Source organism: Lagopus muta, chromosome 5 (genome assembly GCF_023343835.1).
Source record: "Lagopus muta isolate bLagMut1 chromosome 5, bLagMut1 primary, whole genome shotgun sequence".
NCBI lineage: Eukaryota > Metazoa > Chordata > Aves > Galliformes > Phasianidae > Lagopus > Lagopus muta.
Window position 1 is genome coordinate 19,795,979 of NC_064437.1, and position 19,688 is coordinate 19,815,666.

General features: G+C 34.2%; 1 protein-coding gene across 6 annotated transcripts in view; it reads right to left on the bottom strand.

Moving 5' to 3' along the window:
- Positions 1 to 546: 546 nt before the first annotated feature.
- Positions 547 to 19,688, bottom strand: part of VAV3 (vav guanine nucleotide exchange factor 3) — a 179,068-nt gene continuing 159,926 nt past the window's right edge. For 4 of the 6 annotated variants that reach the window (XM_048947103.1, XM_048947102.1, XM_048947104.1 and 1 more), the window contains 6 exons: positions 19,041 to 19,075; positions 17,371 to 17,487; positions 16,662 to 16,749; positions 14,760 to 14,889; positions 4,576 to 4,727; positions 547 to 2,841 (listed from right to left, as the gene is read on the bottom strand). In XM_048947103.1, coding sequence (XP_048803060.1) covers positions 2,800 to 2,841; positions 4,576 to 4,727; positions 14,760 to 14,889; positions 16,662 to 16,749; positions 17,371 to 17,487; positions 19,041 to 19,075 — 564 coding nt within the window. In that variant the 3' untranslated portion in view covers positions 547 to 2,799. Of the gene's footprint in view, positions 2,842 to 4,575; positions 4,728 to 9,334; positions 9,818 to 14,759; positions 14,890 to 16,661; positions 16,750 to 17,370; positions 17,488 to 19,040; positions 19,076 to 19,688 lie in introns of those variants that run through there. The other 2 variants (XM_048947101.1, XM_048947100.1) reach the window with 2 other exon arrangements.

Here is a 19,688-nt window from a genome sequence, read left to right on the forward strand (position 1 = left end):
TATAATTTTTTATATTGTAAATAACATATGAATGGGTTACACCATTAAAAGACTTTCAAGTAGCCCATGAAAGTAAACAAAAACTATTTTCAAGATTAGAGCTCAATTCAACCAGAATTTGTATGTTAATCCATATATGACAAATGCAGAAGAAAAAAAAAATGTGGAAGGACATTCCTAAGAATATGATACATAAAAGTAAATTTCATAGACCAATTTCAGTTTTTTTTTCAGTCAAATACTACAAGTTACCAGCTTTAATAGATAAAAATCAATAGCAAATGACTGATTCCACAGTGTTCCTTACAGTTAAACACAAACAAAACACACCACTTGTCTTGATGTGGCAGTATACAAATTCTTCCAGCTATGAAAAGAAACCAATAACAACCCATTTACATTGACAGTTCAGTCCCACAACTAAACAAAGATTATACAGATCTGGGAAACCAAAACAGCATTATCAATTTCTGCTCACAATGAGAAGACTGTGAGGCAAAAGGAACGCAAACTTCACACTACTCAGCTATGTATTTTGACACATACTCAAAAGAACAAATTGACCAGTTTATTATACTTAACATATTTACAAAATGTTACAAATTAAAGTATGGTAACACCAGCATTGCATGACAACAAAACCTCTATACAAGCAAATGAAGTACATGAAAGAAATACTGCAGAATATCTAGAAGTCTTTGGTACTGAAAATATAGTTTAAGATGCAGCATTAACTCAATTAATACAGGGCATTAAACATAGACAATAGAACATAGATTTATGCCACAAAAGTAAGTTTATCTATGGCTTTCATTCTTCTCCAAGGCTGATTACTGGATTCAGAAGTTACTTAAAGGCTTTACAGCAATTTTAGGATGGAGGGAGGACTCAAAATGATTCTAAATACAAGCTGTCCAGAATGGCTGATGCATTCCTTAACTTACTGAATTAAACTGCTTCTTTCTCAGAACTGTATGACAGCAAAGCACTAAACACTTCACAGGCCTATAACCCATTTCTCTAGCCCTTGACAGGGCAAAACTGAGCATCAACTTCATCTACTTAGGGAACATAGGATCAGACTCACAACTGACAGTAAAACTGCATGACAAAACATGATCAAATACAATATATCTCAGTCTACACTGCTGTACAGGTCATTTACAAAATGTTTTATGCATAATGTACATATTTACAAACACTCTGAATTGTTCCATCAAGCAATGTACTCAACATAATCACAGTTCACATAATTTTGAGGTAAATCCTTGAAAAGTTAAGAGCAGAGTTTCATCTGCAAAACTGAACCTAACAAGTAGAGGACTTCTAATTAGGAGATCCTCGCTTTTAACTGGTCACATAACAGCACATGCTAGGTGTAACAGATGGATATGATGGTTGCAGAGAAGAGGGGGATTACTGCAATCTTCTGTGCTGTGCTTGGTTCTTCATGATGGCCAGGAGGCCAGGAAGAAGCAAAGAAAGAGCTTTACTTTCTCTGAAGTTTTCAAGATGAGTTAGAAATCATCTAAATATTACAAGCAGTAAATCTGAAGGCATCACCCACATTTCTTTTAACTTAAAGCACTTCTGACACTCCATAAATACCTTAAAAAACAGCTTCACCCAAGGGGCAGATGCCACTTTGAGGACTGATCTTTCAAGCTAACTAATCTGGATTCCACTGTTACTTAAGGATATTCATAACACTGCAACAAGATCACTCACTGCCCTGCTATTGACATCCCAGGAAACAAGAGGGGAACAGGCACGCTGAACTCTGGAAATTCCTTCTGCATTAAACTTCTAAGAGCACAAAAGGTGATTTTAGTAGGAATAGAAGATCCTGTCTAACCAGAAAAAACAGCTTATAGTGGGAAGCATCAAAAAGTTCATATGAATCATCCAAGAGATTAAGATATACAATTTTGTTCTCAAGAAATGAAATCATCCTGCATCAGTATATCCTGCTATACAATAGAATTACAATATTTATTTAATGCTAATTCTTACAATTTTAAAATGACTCTTCCCATAATTACCCTCAAGTTTCTCTTAAATTATCAGTTGCTGAATTAATAAAGCTGAGAAGACAAAGAACAAACCCAGAATTCCACTTTGCAGATAATTTTTCAAGCGATATCATGTCACCAAACTTTTTAGAAATGACTTCTTCAAACAAATTGTTAGAAGATTTAGGCAAGACCTTCAAGGATTCAGTTAGCTAATTACACATACATATATGCTACTCCCGTTTACAACATTCATATTTACTTCAGAATGATTTTTTTTTAGCGTACGACTGTTTAGAAGGTGATAAGTAAGACAGTTTGATATTTTGAAAAATCTATCGGCTCCATGCCCACCTGAATGACTGTTTTTTCTGCATACAATGATAAGGAATAATAAGCCTTCATCTCCTCATATCATCACAGATGTTAGCTAGAAGAAAACAGACTTATTAAACATTCAGCCAGAGCTACAAATCATGGTGTAGCACAGGGTGAAAAACAGAAAAACAGAATAAAGGAATTTGTTTTCCTGAAATCTTCTGGGAAGGTGAGCACTGGACTTTGTACTGATCCCCAGTGACAGCAAAGTTGCAGGTTGTTTCTTGCACAGCTCTGGGCAAGGTAATAATCTGTTCACACAAAGTTCTTTGTAAATCCCAACAATAAGACTAGAAGGTTCAGACAGACAAAATGCTGCTGCCTAAGTACTTAACAAGACCATTAATGCTTGAAGTTATTTAATTCTACAATCCCTGAAATTGCTGGTCAGCAGAGAAAAGTTTTTAATTCACTCATCCTCTTCAACATAAGTAGATGGAAACCAGCCCACCTGAAAATGAAAAAGAAAACAGAAAAAAAAAAAACATTTTTTAAAAGGCCAAACCAGGTAAAAACAAGGATAAGTCTCTCTTTAGTAACTAAAAATACTATTACACAGAAATTAGTCTGACCTGCCCTGGTTAACATAGTAACAAAGCCAATAAATAGAGTAACTTACAGTAACTTACAGATACAATGATTTAGAGACTAAACCCTCAATCTTTAAATAAAAATTAGAAAAATAAAAGGAACTTTTACCTAAATTGGAGGTCTACGTATTTAGAAAAAAAAAAAAGAAAAAAAAAAAAGCTGCTACTTTCAGTAGTTTTTACTACAAGATGCTGCTGTCTTTTGAGTGGGCAGTTAAATATTTCATAGGCGTCAGCCATGTCCAAAGTTAAAAGTGACTGATTCCATTGCAGTTAAATCTCATTTTTGACAAGAGGACTTTTAAATGAGACAGAACTAGAATTCTTAGACCAGCACTTTATACTTCATAACTTATACTATTATCTACATTCTGAAATTAATTATGTGTCAAATAACAACTGTGTTAGATATACAGGCAAGCAATGTCATTTATTGTCTTATCATTTAGTTTTTATTTATACCATTTAGTCAATTTAAGTCAATTTAACATTGATGAAAGAGCTTAAAACCAAATCTTAAACATGACTGGAAGATGTGATTGCATAAACAGTAGTGATCTTATGATCTCAATTCCAGGCAGTGAAAACTAGCAGAAAGAATGCTAGTTTGTAAGAGGGATTCTTCAGGAAGTGTGTAGCTACACTGGAATGAGATGCTAAATTTACTTTAACATGTAAAGGACACACGATGATCACTATTTCTTCTGACTCCATATTTCTTCTTTTCTGCCATAAAAAGTTCTCCAAAATGGATAAGGCATTAAATCTGAGTATATCCTCCCTCATCTACTTCAAGCAGACTTCCAACTTCCATTTCCAGTTTCCACTCAAGTCACTTTCCTCCAATTCACTCATAAAACAGGAGAGAAAAAAAAGGCCCTTTGACCTCTCATCTCAGCCCTTGAAACATGGAAACAGAAGCAAAAAGTATTCCAAACTAACCTGCACCAAGGAGTCATATAACAAGACTGAAACAGAATAGCCTTAGATCAGATCTAATATTCCATGAATTCAAAGCCATCCAAGACCCAGAGAACAGCATGAAGTGCCTTTGTAAAAATCACTGCTAAATGATGAAGTAGAATAAATGCACATCACACTTAATCTCGACCAGATTTTTTTAGAGATCAAAAGCATAAGTCTCCTAAGAAAAACACGGCTCATTGCACAGCATTGTACTCTGGCAGTGAGGTGGAAATCATTCTGTGCTAATCTGCAAACAGATTTCCAGCACTAGGAATTCAACTGGATCCAGAGGTTCTGATCTCGCCCCCAAATCCATGCAACACAGTTCAAGGAAGTTTAACTACAGCTCTGCTATTAATCCTGGCTATTTTCCAGACGTATAATCTTGCCTAAACATGCAGCCTAGCAGGCATTTGAATAAATAAAAATAAAAATAATGAATTAATTGCTGAGAAAAGCTAACCGGAAAGAGTTCCGAAAATATGTTGCCTCTTGTGAACTTAAATATACAAAAGATTCATGATGTAGGAAAATTTGTTTTCTTCTTTGTTTTCCTTTTTTTTCCCTATTGTTGCTGGTTTTTGTTTTTCAAAATGTCATTCAAAAGGAGAGAAAGAAAAAAAACATACCCTTCCGTTTACTTCACCTCTCCACCAGCCATTTGCACTCATTTTCGTATAAATTTTTACGACATCGCCTTTCAATAAGGATAGTTCTCTCATGTCTCTTGCACAGAAGTCATACCTTGCAATGGCAATGCCTATCACCTTTGGACTTAGCACTGAAATGAAATAGAAGTAGATATTAGAGTTTATTAATTGACAGATATTTCTGTCAAATTATCTGACAGATAGCATTACTGTAAAATGTAAGATGATTTCATGACAACATACACTGGCATCAGCTTCACACAAATGTGAAAGCATCTGCACATAAGACTTAATACATTCAATTGTAGGTGAGTGGTGAAAAGTTGAAGAGCTTATGTGAGCCATTGTAGTTTTATTTTTAGAAAAAAAATATCAAATTAGATGAACTATGAAAAAACCTAACCTTTACTCCACAAATTGCTAAATACATTTGAAAAATACTGTATTTTTTGTGCTTCATAATAGAACTTGCTGCCAGATACATGCATCAATATATTTTACAGGTCACTAGTTTCTTTCCAAAAGAATTATTAACATTCACAGTTGATTTATGTTTACACCTCTAATGAAGCAAAACAAACAGAATCAGGTACTGTTCTTTCAAGAAACAACTCCCAGGTTAAACAGTAATGTACATAAAGTCAGAAGCTAACATCAGCATGGGCAAAAAAAAAAATATTTCTACAGCAAACCTGTACTGAGCATTCGTTATCAATTCACACAAGCACTGGCTTATGTAATAACAGTTTTCAGGAGTTTAGTCTGTAAAATCACTACAAAACTGTTCTACAAATCTTTCAACAAAGGAAAAAATACCTGCTAATTTTTTCCTGGATTTCAGTGAAATTAATATTCAAAAGATGTAACCTGCATCAGTCTGTAAGATTTTTGCCAATGTCAAGAAATGAAATTTTCAGCCACAGAAAAAGTAATAGAATTTTTTAAAAATAACCAATGTAGAAAAGGTCTCATCTGAGAAACAACTTCCTCTCTCTCAAATCTTTACTTCACTACAAAGTTAAATGTCTTTACTTGAGAAATAAACCTGTTCCAGTGAGACAAATAGGGCATGGCTTCATTTCTTGATTAAGACCTTCAGTTCAGAAGAAAAATGTACTCCTCCTGCATTTTCAAGTTTGAATATTTGGCCAAAGTTTTATTTATTTGTTTGTTCTAAATACAGGCTATTTTCTTTTTCAATTGTTTTTTAATGTAAATCTTTTTAGGTAGAATTTATTTATGAGCACAAGCCAGTTTCCTTCTGAAAATAATTCATCAAATGGTCGTGAGGGATAACTTCATACACTGTAAATAAAATCACTTTTTTTCACCTCAAAAAGACCACTTTGATTCTAGTTTTTGCAATGCTTTTGACAAAGTAATACTAAATGTTCACAGCAAACTGCCTTTATTTTAAATCAGAAACACAAAACATTGCATATGAGCTAGAAAATCTTGACACTTTCATACATGCTTCTATTTAGGATTTTTCCTGACCCCTCAACAATAATAAATGTTGTATTTAAATTATAGTTAAATAAATCACAAAAAACAAATTGTTTGAAGACCAATATAGGTATAGATTATATTTTCTTTTATACCACATCATTAAAATTTAGTCCAACATTTCAGACTGCATATTGGGAAAATGCTTATCAAATACTTGATACAGAATATACAGGATGCAATAAAAAAAGAATTAGCATCTCAAGTGATTGCTTGTGTTTACAATATGAATATGTTGTAAAAATCTAGGCCATGTATTACTTTTTCCCCCCATAAGCAAGTCATCTGTAGTCACTACTTGTCTAGACTCTGACATCAATACTACATCCTATACCTTATCAGGATTTCAGTAATCAATTTTTCAGGGAAAAAAACACAGCATGGGCAGAAATCATTTTGTAGGGAGAAAAAAGAAAGCAGTTATTGATTGTAGAGTCAGTAGCCATTTATAAATGTGCAGCAATACCATGGGCAGATGTGGAGAAGCATTGCTGGGAGTGATTCTGGGGAGCATGATATCACCATAGATTCTAAAAGGAGGTAATCAGGGAAGGAAGACGACAATACAAGGCAAAGATGAGTGAATTTGGGAAAACAAGGAAGGAGAGAATTAGAAAGGAAAGAAACATACGGAAGAATAAGGGAAAAAATACTGAGGGAAAATTCTGGCAGAAAAAGAAAGTACAGATCTGAGGAAAAAGGAGCAGGACTTTTAATTGTTTTCCGAGTTGTGAAGTCAGTGAGAAAATGTATATGGAAGCAAAAAAAATCATAAAGCATAGATCACCAAAAACTCATGGCATAAAGCAGTAGATTCCAGACTAATTTCAAATTCAACACCTTTATTTTCAAATAAAATATGCTTATGGTGAGAAATATAAAAAAGCCAGATGAATCAAGGAATACAGGAAAACTATCTGGTGCTAGATTTGGAAAGAATATTAACCCTATTTTCTGGTGACAGTCACAAAATAATTTGTATAGAGACTGTCAGCCCTGAAGTCTCAAAACCAAGCTGTTCTTAACTAAATGAATCTTGAGGGAAGACAGCATGTGGAAAGGACATCTGTACAGAGCAAAGGGAGAAAACTGTGTGAAGCAGAGAAAAAATGATGGCTACAGGGAGAATAACGAAGGAGAAAGAATGGAATTAGCAGCAGAGATTAATGGAAAGAAAGTGTCCTACAGGAGAACATAAATGAGAAATTAAAGAAAGGCAAAAAAAAAAAGCTATCAAGGAAGCAGGACTAAAAAAAATACCTTGTATATTAAGAGGGAAGTACTGTGAGGATGAATAGGAAATACAGTCCAAAATCCGAGCTAAGCGGATTTGTGAATGAGGCACATTTGTGAATGAGAAAAATACAGTTTTGCTTAATTTAGCCTTCCCCTCTGCAAACTGGAAGAGAAGACAGGGAACTGTAGTCAGCTCCAGTTCACAGTAGAGTACATCGGAAAAATTTCTCCCTGATAATGAGATTGACAAACTGCAAAGGAATTTCAAAACAGTTGAAGCACGGTCCAGTGTTGAAGTAACGGAGATGGAAACTGAAGAGGCTCCATGTGATTACAGTAGACTAGCCTAACCCACATTTCTGCCTATGCTTAAATTCCACAAGGATCGAAGTATTGTCACAAAAGCTGTGAGCAGTTATTCCTTCCTTCTTGTGATATGGCCATTTAGCAATCCAGCAACCACACCCCCTAGAGGTTGCTCTTGCACATTAGTTGCCATACTCCTCAAAGCAATGTACATTTCCTTGTAATGTTCAACCACACTTCATTTCTATCACACAAGCATATGCAGCACCTCTGGTAGTGCTCAATAGCTGGCTTAATTATTTTTTTGTCTTTCCAACTTCCATATATCAGCAGAAGTAAACTAGTTCTGAAGATCTGTCTTTAAAAAAAATATTAAATAAGTATTTGTTCATTTAATGTAAGCAATCTGAGTATTTTGAAAAGATATTGTCACTAAGAACATGCAATTTATTGTAGCCTATCAGAATATGAAATAAAATTCTAACAGGTAGATAAGCTTAATTAAAGAATTACATAGCATCTTCCTTTATTGTTTTATACTTTTATAAAAAATTACTTGATAAAACATATTGTGATATGCAAGACTGAACTATTACCTTTTTTTTTAAGCTTATATTTTCCAATAAAGCAGATTTTCATATGAAAAAAAATAGTATAATTATCATTTGTTGAAAGCATATGTAGGCTTCATCTCTTGTCCTCACTCTAAAGGTGAATATGACAATATTCTCCTACTACAGAGTACCAAAACTTATTGTCTTTGGCTTTACTGATTAAAATAAGAATCAGGAACTTCAGACATTCCAGCTGAATGCCATGAGCACAGCTAGATCAGAACAGATGTGTGCTTCCACATAAACAAACATTAACTGAAATAGCGCCTTAAAGTTTAGATTCTCTGTCAGTACTGTGACTACTGAAAAATAGTATATGTCGTCCAAACAACTCATATATAAGGAGATGAGAATGGAAGAAATCAACTCACACTAATGAGGGCCAAAACATTTTAAGTGCACCAAAGAACCCTGCGATTGAAGATCACAGTATGAATCATTCTGCACACTGGAGGCACTCTCAGCACAATGTGCTAACAAACCATCCCACTGTTGAGCTCCCCCCTACAGGGTTCTCTTCTAGGAGCTATGGAAAACCTTCAGAATCTATCCCAGAGCACTAAGAAATTATACTACCACTGTTGGACAAAACTAAAACATATCACCTATTCAGGTCTTCTAGACAGATTCTGAAAGTGACTACGTTTCAGTTCATTCATGTTAGGTACATCCCTTTCCCCAGGAAAGAACCAGCCTCAGTCCTGATTTCCACAACGTACAAGTCCTCCTATGCACAGAGATGAACCAACATGGTATTAGCAGGACTCCTTCTTTATGTTCCTCAAAGGGCCACTAGTAAAATCCCTTACAAATTATCCAGCCATACAGTTCACTTCTGAACACTACGTCTCAGAGATCAAAACAAGTCACAATTATACTGGTGCACTAAGTGAAACTAACACTACTACTATTACAAGCACTTTATGCAATCTCATTTTTAAATGTTTGCATTTATTAAAGATAAAGAAGCTTAAATGAGAATAAAGAAAACATTCAGAAAAAAATGGGGAAAATTAATAGACCACATTAATGCAGAACTTAAAAAAAAAAAAAAAAAAAACATTTTCTACAAAACTACTACTGTATCCTAAGATGTTTCTGCAGTACAGTTTGCTGCAGGGATGGGACGAATATAATGTTTATCTGCAAAGAAACACTGAAAATTTTAATTTGTGTATTTGAACAAGAACGCTAAAATAGATATCACAGCTACGTGGCAAATTAATAGTCAACTGATCACCAACTAAATCTGGTGCAACTAATGAGCTTTGTAACAGCATTCAAACTCCCTTATTGTAAATATTCGCTTTTTCAGAAGTTTATGAGTTCGATTCTTGTTACGCTTCAGGAATAACATGTAGAAACTCCTTTTTGGACTCAGTGAAGAACTGAAATACGAGATTCGTCCCTTCCCTCAATTGACACACAGAAACAAACAGAAACAAATTTAGAATATAAAAGCAGTAAAGCAGTACCTGACCAGAAAGGACTGGAGGAAGGGGGAACAAAGCTGAAGTCTGGAGGAGTTACAAAAGAAAACCCACAGAACAAAGAGGGGGCTTAGAGAAAGAAAGAGAAAAAGAGAAAAGCAAAAGTACATTGAAACATTGGCACAAGATTTAAATAATAGTTTTTTAACTATATAAGTCATTGATAATAAGGAAACTAAGGTTCCCTACTAAGGATGTCTGGAAGGAAATTGACTGTAATAACTAGAAAATCTTAACCTATGATTTAATTTTTAACAATCGCATTTTTCAAAGAATAAGAGAAGCAAATTAAAACTGCAGACTCTTGCAAATATTTTCAGATTTAGCAAAGTTCTTTTTTTAGTCTTAATTTTGCGTGCCTTACTTAATAACAGTACAAAGGCAGGAACTCATGCATACATAAGAATTCCTCTTCAGCTTAGGAAGACAACAGTCACACACCCTCAATTAGCAATACAGTCTAAACACCAGTTTAAATGGGATGTCATAACATGCATGGGGAAAAGTATGCATTTTGCCCTGATAATCATTAACATCAGTAGGAACTCCCCAGATACACTACACTGTCTAAAGATCAAACAGTGCTTCTCATCTTTACACTCTTGACTCAAGAGAAAATCCTCAAGCAAAAAAAAAGTGTAAATTTCAACTAGGCAGAACCTGTACATCATCCTAATCCCTGTAACAGGGGATTCCTTTAACTCAGGTGAAAGACTTCCAATGCATTTGCTCTACTGCCGACTAACTTAGGGTAATCTGTTGCCACATTTTTAAATGCAGAATTAGATAAAATGTACTAAAATGGCTTTAAGCGGAACTACATTTTGTTGTCACATTCTCACATTTTGTCACTCTTTGGAAGAAGCAATGAACAGATTTTCATCTTTACATAACATACAAAAACTAATTAAGTTGAGACAATTGCTCCCTACTGTGCACTTAGAAAGCTGAAGTCCATTCTCATTTAGATAAATAATATTCTAACCTTTAAATAATACCCAAAATACCTATCGTTATTAAAGAATACAGTTCCTTAAAAATGTAGCAGGCTTATACTCATCACATTAAGCTGTTTCTCTGAATTTATTCTGGTGACTACAGAAGAAATACAATTGTCTGGCTTCAAAATGGTTATTTGCAGCCATGAAAACAAGAATTATTTTATGCAAGGAATAAACAGAATCCACAGTAAAGGTAATGATATGGTTTTGTGCATCTTACCTGGATGAGAATAAATGCATTTATGACAGTGAAACAGCCAGCATAAATAAAATTAACACAGGTGATACAGTATTCTCACATCTATAGTCTAGGAGTCAGTACAACAGTAATACAAAAGCAATAGACTCTTGCACACTAAAAACTGCCATTTGTTCCTTCACGTTGATGATCCTTTCTGGCTTCTAAAACTGAATGAATTATCTGAGAATGCATGAATTTACCTGAGTACAGGAGCCAGCAACCCCAGGTGATAGTTCTGTGTGCAAATGTCACCCAAACAAAAAAGGCAAATGTAATGAATTAGTGTCACCATTCTCAGGGATAATTAACCGCCTTTACACCAAACAAATGAGCAAGAGTAGCATGAGGGAATAAATATACTTCAGGCGCTACGAAAGGGGTAGTTGGTCCTTTCCTGTCCTGTTCATATATCTTAATACCATGAGAATTCTTCGTCTGATTTAACAGGAAGCTTGATTTTGTGTTAAACCAGCATGGGCAAGGGAATCCTACCAGATTTCTACAGATAGCCTTTAGTGTTGTCCATTAAAAGAAAGGCTAGATTCTTTTGTTCATGAACAGCTGAGATGACACTCGCTTTATTTTACTTTATCAATAGTAGCATGACCTTATAATGTATCTACTCCTAATCTAAAATTGAAAAAAGTCAAATAATGTTTGGCCTCATGTTTTAGGTACATTGAAATCTATGTTTAAAAAAAAAAAAAAAAAAACCACAAAAAAACCCCCCCAAAAAACAAATTTCTCAATACGACTGTGCAAAGCATCAGTAAATTGGAATAAAATGCCAAGAACTATTTTGCAGAAGAATGTGAACTAATCTTCAATTTTTACTTTCAATAAATGGTAAAAAATCAATATTAATTAAATTAATATAAATAATAATAATAATAATAATTAATAAAAATTAATATTTTTCTGTGAACAAAACACAATTTGATCATTGTACATTCAGAAAACCCTGGAGCTGAAAAATTAAGAACAAATGTACCATTTCTCCAAAAGTCAAAGTCATCTCAATTAACTTCTACACTGGAAGAAGTAAACATCTAACAGTTAATCCAATCATATTAAAAGTGTGCGTTAAGTATCAAAAAAGAGTGGGTGACTTATTTAAGACCATAAGAATTCCTAATTAAAGTGGGAAGAAAAATTAACTGTCTTCATAGAATGAAGATCTTGTTCTAAACAAAATCGTAGTTACTGAAAGAAGTACATTCCTTGACAATATAAGATACTACAAAGTGATTTGTTAGGATTCGTATCAAAAATTAAAAATCAACTGAAATGCCACATGATTTTCTTTCCTTCAATAGGTAAATGAAAACATGACTATTACAAAAAAAATAATACAATACTTCTTGCATTGTTCTGTGAAACAACGTTAATTTGGTATTGCAAATTAACTTCGAAACAGCTCAAAGACTGTTAGCAAGAAATGACAACCTTCCCCAAGTCTTCAGTATTTTATTAGATGTGTTTCAGAAACACTTTCCCACTTATTCTGTTGATTCTATATGCTAAAAACCAACTGCTTTGATCAAATAGTAAGTTGATGCCTTTTCAAAAGATATCCTCATTAAAAAAATCCAGATCCACAGTCATGTGAATAGTATAGTGAAAAATATCAAGGTGAAACCCAAAATCCCCTTGAATTCAGCTACAAATCACCAAAGTCTATTGCAGCCACTAGCTTCAACCTCATGCTTGATAAAATGTAGTGAATATGACATCAAATAATCACAGAGATGAAAAAATGGTCAAGTGCCCTTCTTCAATGTGGCAGACTTGGTTGGCTCCCTTTCAACAAATTACAGAGAGGTTTTTTGCATTCAGATTACAGAGGTCAAAGGTCAGAGGTCAAAGAAACCATCTACATGGAGGCTCACACTGAGGGCTGAAATGAACTAAAACCAAAAGTGCAACTGCTGTCCCTTCACTTACTTGTTTCCTTCCTTAAAGAGAAGTTCAGCCAAAAATGTACAAACTTCAATAGAAAACCCACGAGGTTCTCTGTTCCTAGCGATATGGTTACTCTAACATCAACTTGGTAAAAATTAACAGGACTGATGTAAAACTGGGCAGTGTGACTCACAGACAGGCTGCTAATTAAGGAAATTTTTCTTTAAAAAAAAAAAAAAAAAAGAAAACCCTCAGAGGAGCATACTGACACTTTAAAAGAAAATTGGCACATCTATTAATTGAAGTGTCGCCCAGAGTCAACCTAGGTAGGAACAGAACTGTGGATATCTATTAAGTTCCTCACAAGTCTGAGAATTGAGACTTTTTTGATCAGTTTGGCTTAAAATAAAACCTGTCAGTTCCCACCAGTATCCTACGTAACATCAGATGCACTTTTTCACCCCTTCGGCTAAAACGAGAATATCCCCCATTTATGCTTCCTGCATCCTGCAAAGTGTGAAGTGATTGAACTAATGCTGTTGCAGAGTAATAAGCTGGTGGACAGTACAGCTGTATCTCAACTGGTCTAAGAGAAGAGAATAACGTGTTTCTGCTTACAACCAATAATAACCAAAACAAAAGCAAAGAAAACTAAGCAAGGCATGCTGTCTGAACAATTAAAGCCTCAGTGCTATCAAGAGGCAAAGGATGAAGAAAAGCACAAGATATGACAATAGAAAAGCAAAGGGAGATCATAAGCTTAAAGAAGAAGAAAAAAATTGAACAAATTCACCCAGAACAGATATGCATTGAGACACAGCATACCAGACCAAACTCCTGAGACGCAGTGAAAGAAAACAGAAACAAAAGAATAAAGAGGAATTCAGACAAAGAGTAAATGAAATGCACAGAGATACACTACTTTCTTAAAATAATTTATTCTCTATTATCCTCATTCTAATTAGGAGAGGAAGCAAGTCTCTGAAGTTATTGAAATATTATGGAACAGAGAGAGAAGCAAAGAAACAGAAGCTCACAGACACAGCAGATGAAAATAGGTCCGCCAGCTTCATCATCACCAAGACTAGACCCTATGGTCCTTCATGGGAGTCTTCATACTGTTAAAATCCATTAATTTTTATTTTGCTGTTATTATCAGCCATTGTTTGCAGAACTGCAAATCTAAGATTTGCTCTTTGACAGGAATGTTATATATTTTCCAGAGATGGGCCATGTGGTAATTTTTACCATTAGAATTTTAGAAATCATGCTGGTTTCCACTTATGTAGCAATAGGAAAAAAAAAAAAGAAAGAAAAAAAGGATACCATTTTAATTTTAAATATCCGCAGACTAATTCTAAGCTTCAAAACTTTTAATCTGATATTTACATTGTAAACAGTAAATCATTTTAGACGCAGACAGGCATTGAATAAACACCTAAGGTTAAAAGCAAAACATAAAAAAATTATGATACAGAAAATGCAGTAGCATTAGGTTTATCTGAGAAATTCATGTGGTATGAGTGAGATCCTAGTTCACACAGCCACACTATAAGATTGATTTACTTAAATCCCTTTGCAAGGATTAGAAATTGTCACAGATGCTTATTAGCACTTTCGCTACATGCATGCAAATATCCAAAAAAATTAAGCAGGATGCAATTCAACTTTTCATCAGCATTCCTAATAGAATACTGAATAACAAGGAGATTTTAAAGTTTAGCAGAAAGACAAACTTGCTAGACATATTGATAAAACTCCTGACAGACCCAAATCTGCTTAGCGTAAAAAAAAACCAAAAAACCTCCTAGCTAAAGCCCTTTTTATATACTTGACAGAAAAGAGTACGTAAATTTGTAATACTCACAGTTGCCACCTGCTCTGTTACCCCTCTGTCCCACTGTGTTTTCAGATTCTTTGTATGGAAATTGAAGTGTAGTATCCAGACTTCGAAAGCCTTCTTTGAGAGAGTGGTGCTTATAGTAATCTACAAGTTCCTTGCAGAAGGGAAAACACTGTCATTGGAAATTGAAATCATATCCTTTTCATGATTCTGGTTTACAGTCCAAGATAGTTTAATAAAATAAAGTCACTGCTATGATCCCACAGAGCACATACATTAAGAAATCAAATAGCCTAATAAATATTGATTGCTTTTATATTGCAACTTAACTGTGTAATTTAACCCTTACCCTGAAGTACAGAACACATAAAGTGAAACCTACTTTTTCATGACAATGATGCACATGCCTTTTTTTTGTTTGTTTTGTTTTAAACAGCTTTATAGTCAGAATCAACACATCGCTTTGTTGAGCAAAGCTGAGCATGTATTTGCTTTTCTGGTCAGGCAGAAGGTTAGTTGTTCATTAAGCATGTAATGGTAACTGCCTTTGTTTTCTCAAATTTCTTCTACAATGACAAGTGATGTTCATCGAGTAATGAACTGATATGCATACAGATCTCCACAAAGCATATAAGTATTGTATATAAAATAACAGAAATGTGACTGAGTAGATAAACGGACCATGTAAAAATTTCAAGGCTTTTCTATTAAAATCTGTTGGTTTTTCCTCCTCAGAGTGAACACTATTAAAAAAAAACCAAAAAAACAGCAGTTCATATACTCCTTGAGCCCAACCCCCCCAAAAATCTACAATTCTAACCTTATTCATTAAACTGGCTCAAACAGTTTATGTAACCAAGGAGATAAATTACTTAAATTACTATTCTAAAGATGACAGTATGTATCCAAACACTGACAGCTCATATTCTTCCTTTCATATCTTCAACCTGTCACTGTCTCTTAGCTTTGAATCTGTTCTAATAGTGACAATATCATACAGTTCATACACAGAGCCTGGAATAAGATTAAAAGTGACTAGACAATTATAAACAAACATATTTCATTTGATTCATGATGCTTCAACTGTGGGATTTCACTTTTCAGAAATGCAATCAAAAACTAATGCAGTTATTGTAAATCCTTCCCTCTTTCCAGTACCTACTCAGTCATTCCATTCTACATAGTTACATCCTGATTCCCAAAATGAAGAGTTGACCAAGCAAGCATAGGTTAAAATAAGGAAATAGAACCATGTTCTAGTTAAAAATAAATAAATAAATAAAAATAAGAAAAATAAAACCTTCCGTGATCATTATTAACTTCAACCAACAAAATGACTCCCAAGATCTAAAGCATGCAACACATTTCTGATAACTGTCCAAGGCTTATCTTCTGAGGCAAACTCTAGAATGCTGTAAGCTTTTGTAGACTGTTTCTAAAGTAGATTCTAAAGCTACGAAAAATCTACACCTGCTTTTCACAGTCCATTGTCAGAGACTGCCAGACACTACAAGCAAGCAGGAAGGCCAGGAGAATAAGAACTATTTGGGCTTTGTTATCTGACATTAGCACAGCAGGCAAGCTACACTGTCTGCAAACAAATTTTCTTTCACATATCATTCAAATTACCAAGGCAACAGAAACAGTCATTTGTAAGCAAGCAGCATTCAAAGTGGGACTCAAATTCCTCCTCTATCTACACCACTGTAAGGGATACATTCCGTACCTAAATATAAATATATAATTTTAAGCATGTCACCATGATTTAAGCATAACCCTTAAGAATCAAGAAATACTTTATTTGTAGATATGGACATAATTCAAATCTCTCATCCTTCTGCATTTCCACATACCAAAGTAGCACACGCTTGAACAGCAACAGTTACACAGAAATCACACATTGTTAAAAGCCTAATCAATATTTACCATTAAATTTTTAAATTTTCTATTTTCTGCAATGTGGAAGTAGCCATCTCTTGTTAAAATCTTGATGTGTTTCACTTCGTTATTGTACCTGTGGGCAATGAATAACTTATGAATATAAATGTGTTTTTAATCAGGGGCAATCAATAGTTACCTGAAGGCATGCCCCAATAACATTATCCAAATAAATTCTTAAGACAAAACGCACATCTATGTCAACACAAAGTTGACATCTAATTAAAAAAATATATTTATTCAACTACAGCTGAAGAGGTAATCTGTGTTCTGAAAAGAAGTTGTAACTAGCCACTCTAACCAGGAATTCCCACACATTGTTTGCTTCTCTATTCATTTTGATAATCAATGTGATAGCAAAGAAGACCCTCAAAACGATGAAATTTACAAACAGGTTCTACTGAAACATCTGAGATGCTAAGACTTTCAACAAATTTCCACTGAAGTCAATGGAAGTGTATCTTACTTTAAAAGATTATATTAAATTGTAAATATTTGCTTAGTCTTACCCAATACATAAGAATGCCTTTTTTTTTTTTTGGACTTGTTTACATCAGCATCAAAAAACTACTGCTACTTCCTACTATAAATCCCACATGCCCTGTGTGATTGCATAAATATTTTTTTTTCCCCTTACTGGTCTCATATAGTGAGCTATCTAGTCATAAGTTAAAACAAAACGACATATCCCACTTACTTAATGCTAATTGCATATTCTCCTGACTCTTTAGTCCTGTGTCGCACCAGGTAAGTGCTATTTATTCTGTTAATAAGTTCACTCTCTGCTTGCAATCTTTCCATTGCTCCTGCAAACCTGTAACAGAGGACAAAAATTGCCTATGAGCTCTCCAAAGATATCTCAACACTCTTCCTGAGACGATAATCTAAAAATACATCAATTAGAATTGAATACTACTTCTAAATCTTTCAATAAAGCGTGAAGAAAATCTGCAATCAGGTTAGGGAAGTTCTTAATTAGAAATTGTCAAATACAATATTTGTTGAAGAAACTGAGCCTTAGCATTAGCTGAATGACTACTGCCTTCAGCACCGCAGAGACAAATGCTAGTAACACCAGGTCAAAGACGACCTATACAAAATTTCAGAACACTTATTTGGTTACATAATTACCAATAAGCACTTATAGCTAAAAAGTGATGGATAGACCAAACTTACACATACACACACACAAAAAAAAAAATACTCAGCCTTATATGGTCAAATTTGAAAGATCTATTGCTGGCACTTGAAAGCTAAAATAGATAAGTCAATGATACTGCTGTCGGTTGGCATGAGCAGGTTTGTGCTCCTACTCCAAATGGCACTTCATGAGAGGCTGTCTGCAAATATTTATGTACAAAACCAGAGACAGAACTGTTAACTGAGGAGGTGGAAAGTAACCTAGCTTACAGTTAGATAGTGCTTATTTTACCAGTTTAGATATCAGTCAAAATTTAGTCAACATGAAAGACCATTGCTCTGCAAAATGCATTACCATAAGGTGTTTGAAATGTATCAGAGTACAAGACTTTACAGCGAGTTTCAGCCTGAAGTCATTTTTCTGTTAAGCATCGCAAAACCTTAGAGACTAAAGACTTATCCCAGTGATGCGCTTTCTCTAAATACAATTATAAATACAGCAAATGTTGGAATTGCAGTAAAAATACCAATTTATAATACTAAACATTCTATTCCGATTGTTTTGAAAAATCCACGTTTGTTTTGTTCCAATTCTGATTCCATTTCAGACAAGCTAGAGAAAATCAGAACTCATCTGCAAATGACAAAGTATTAAACTACTGAAAGCACATGTGATGATCAATCTGCTCTTTTAGAATTAGCACATGTTTTCCAGGGTCTGGTGAATTCTAGTGAAAAGAGGTCACTCACTACACTCCACACGCTCCAGACCAGCACTGGGTGTAGTTTTGATACACTGTCCTTTTACAGGGCTGATAGTTTTGTTTATTTAGAGTTTTCTTTGGTTTTTTTTAAAGGAAAAGCAAATTTATTCATGAGACAAAATGTGTATAAAATTAATCCTTCTCTTTAGTCACTTAACACATAAAATCTACTTGCATGCTTCATATTACACATGTCTCATATTGTTCCATTTCAGACCCCTGGGACTAAGGCTGTGCAGCTACAGACTTGTAAACAGAACGTCTAAACCATAAAGCACATTGTTACATCATAAATGCTTTCAGAAAATCTATGGTGGTGTTTCCCCAAACCATTACACAATGCCTTTTAAGAAGCCTAGAAAAGTTAAACCAACACAAATTAAACTGTAATAAGCATTAAGCAGAAATCTTTTTATGACTACTTCTTAGAAAGAGACTCTTGTGAGACTAAAGAGGGACTCACCACAGTTGCGATGAGTAGTCAACTGGTTTAGGAACCTAGGACAAAGGAAATATAAAAGAATGCACATCAGGATTTCTTTTACAGTCAACACACAAATGAGACAGTACTGAACTAGTATTCAACATCCACAAGAAACAAGGAAAAAGAAATAGTCTAGTCTGAAAGACTGTTTTCATTTGAAGAAACTTAAAATAAGAAGCAAATATTACATGCTGTTCTGAAAGTAACATAATATTTTAACTTAAATGCTGCTGTGACAGATAATTTCATTGCTCATATATTACATGCATACATTCATCTATATAAATATGTACACATGTATATGCACACTTTTTTAAAAAAATCAGAATTGCCACTTTTATTCTGTTAGTGCCTACATTAAGTTTCATACAAAAAATAATCTCATGGAACGTATTGTTGAAAAGTATCTTTAAAATGCGCGAATGTATATTAACACATACAAAATTCACTCTGTGTTTCCAGGATTACGTGGCCTTCGAAAAACTGTCTACACGGAATGTAGTACATAATCTCCAGGGAGAGATAAAATTAATCCATGGATTATATATCACATAGTTTCATTCATATCTTTGTACTTTGTTTTACTCTGCATAGTTTCATTCATATCTTTGTACTTTGTTTTACTCC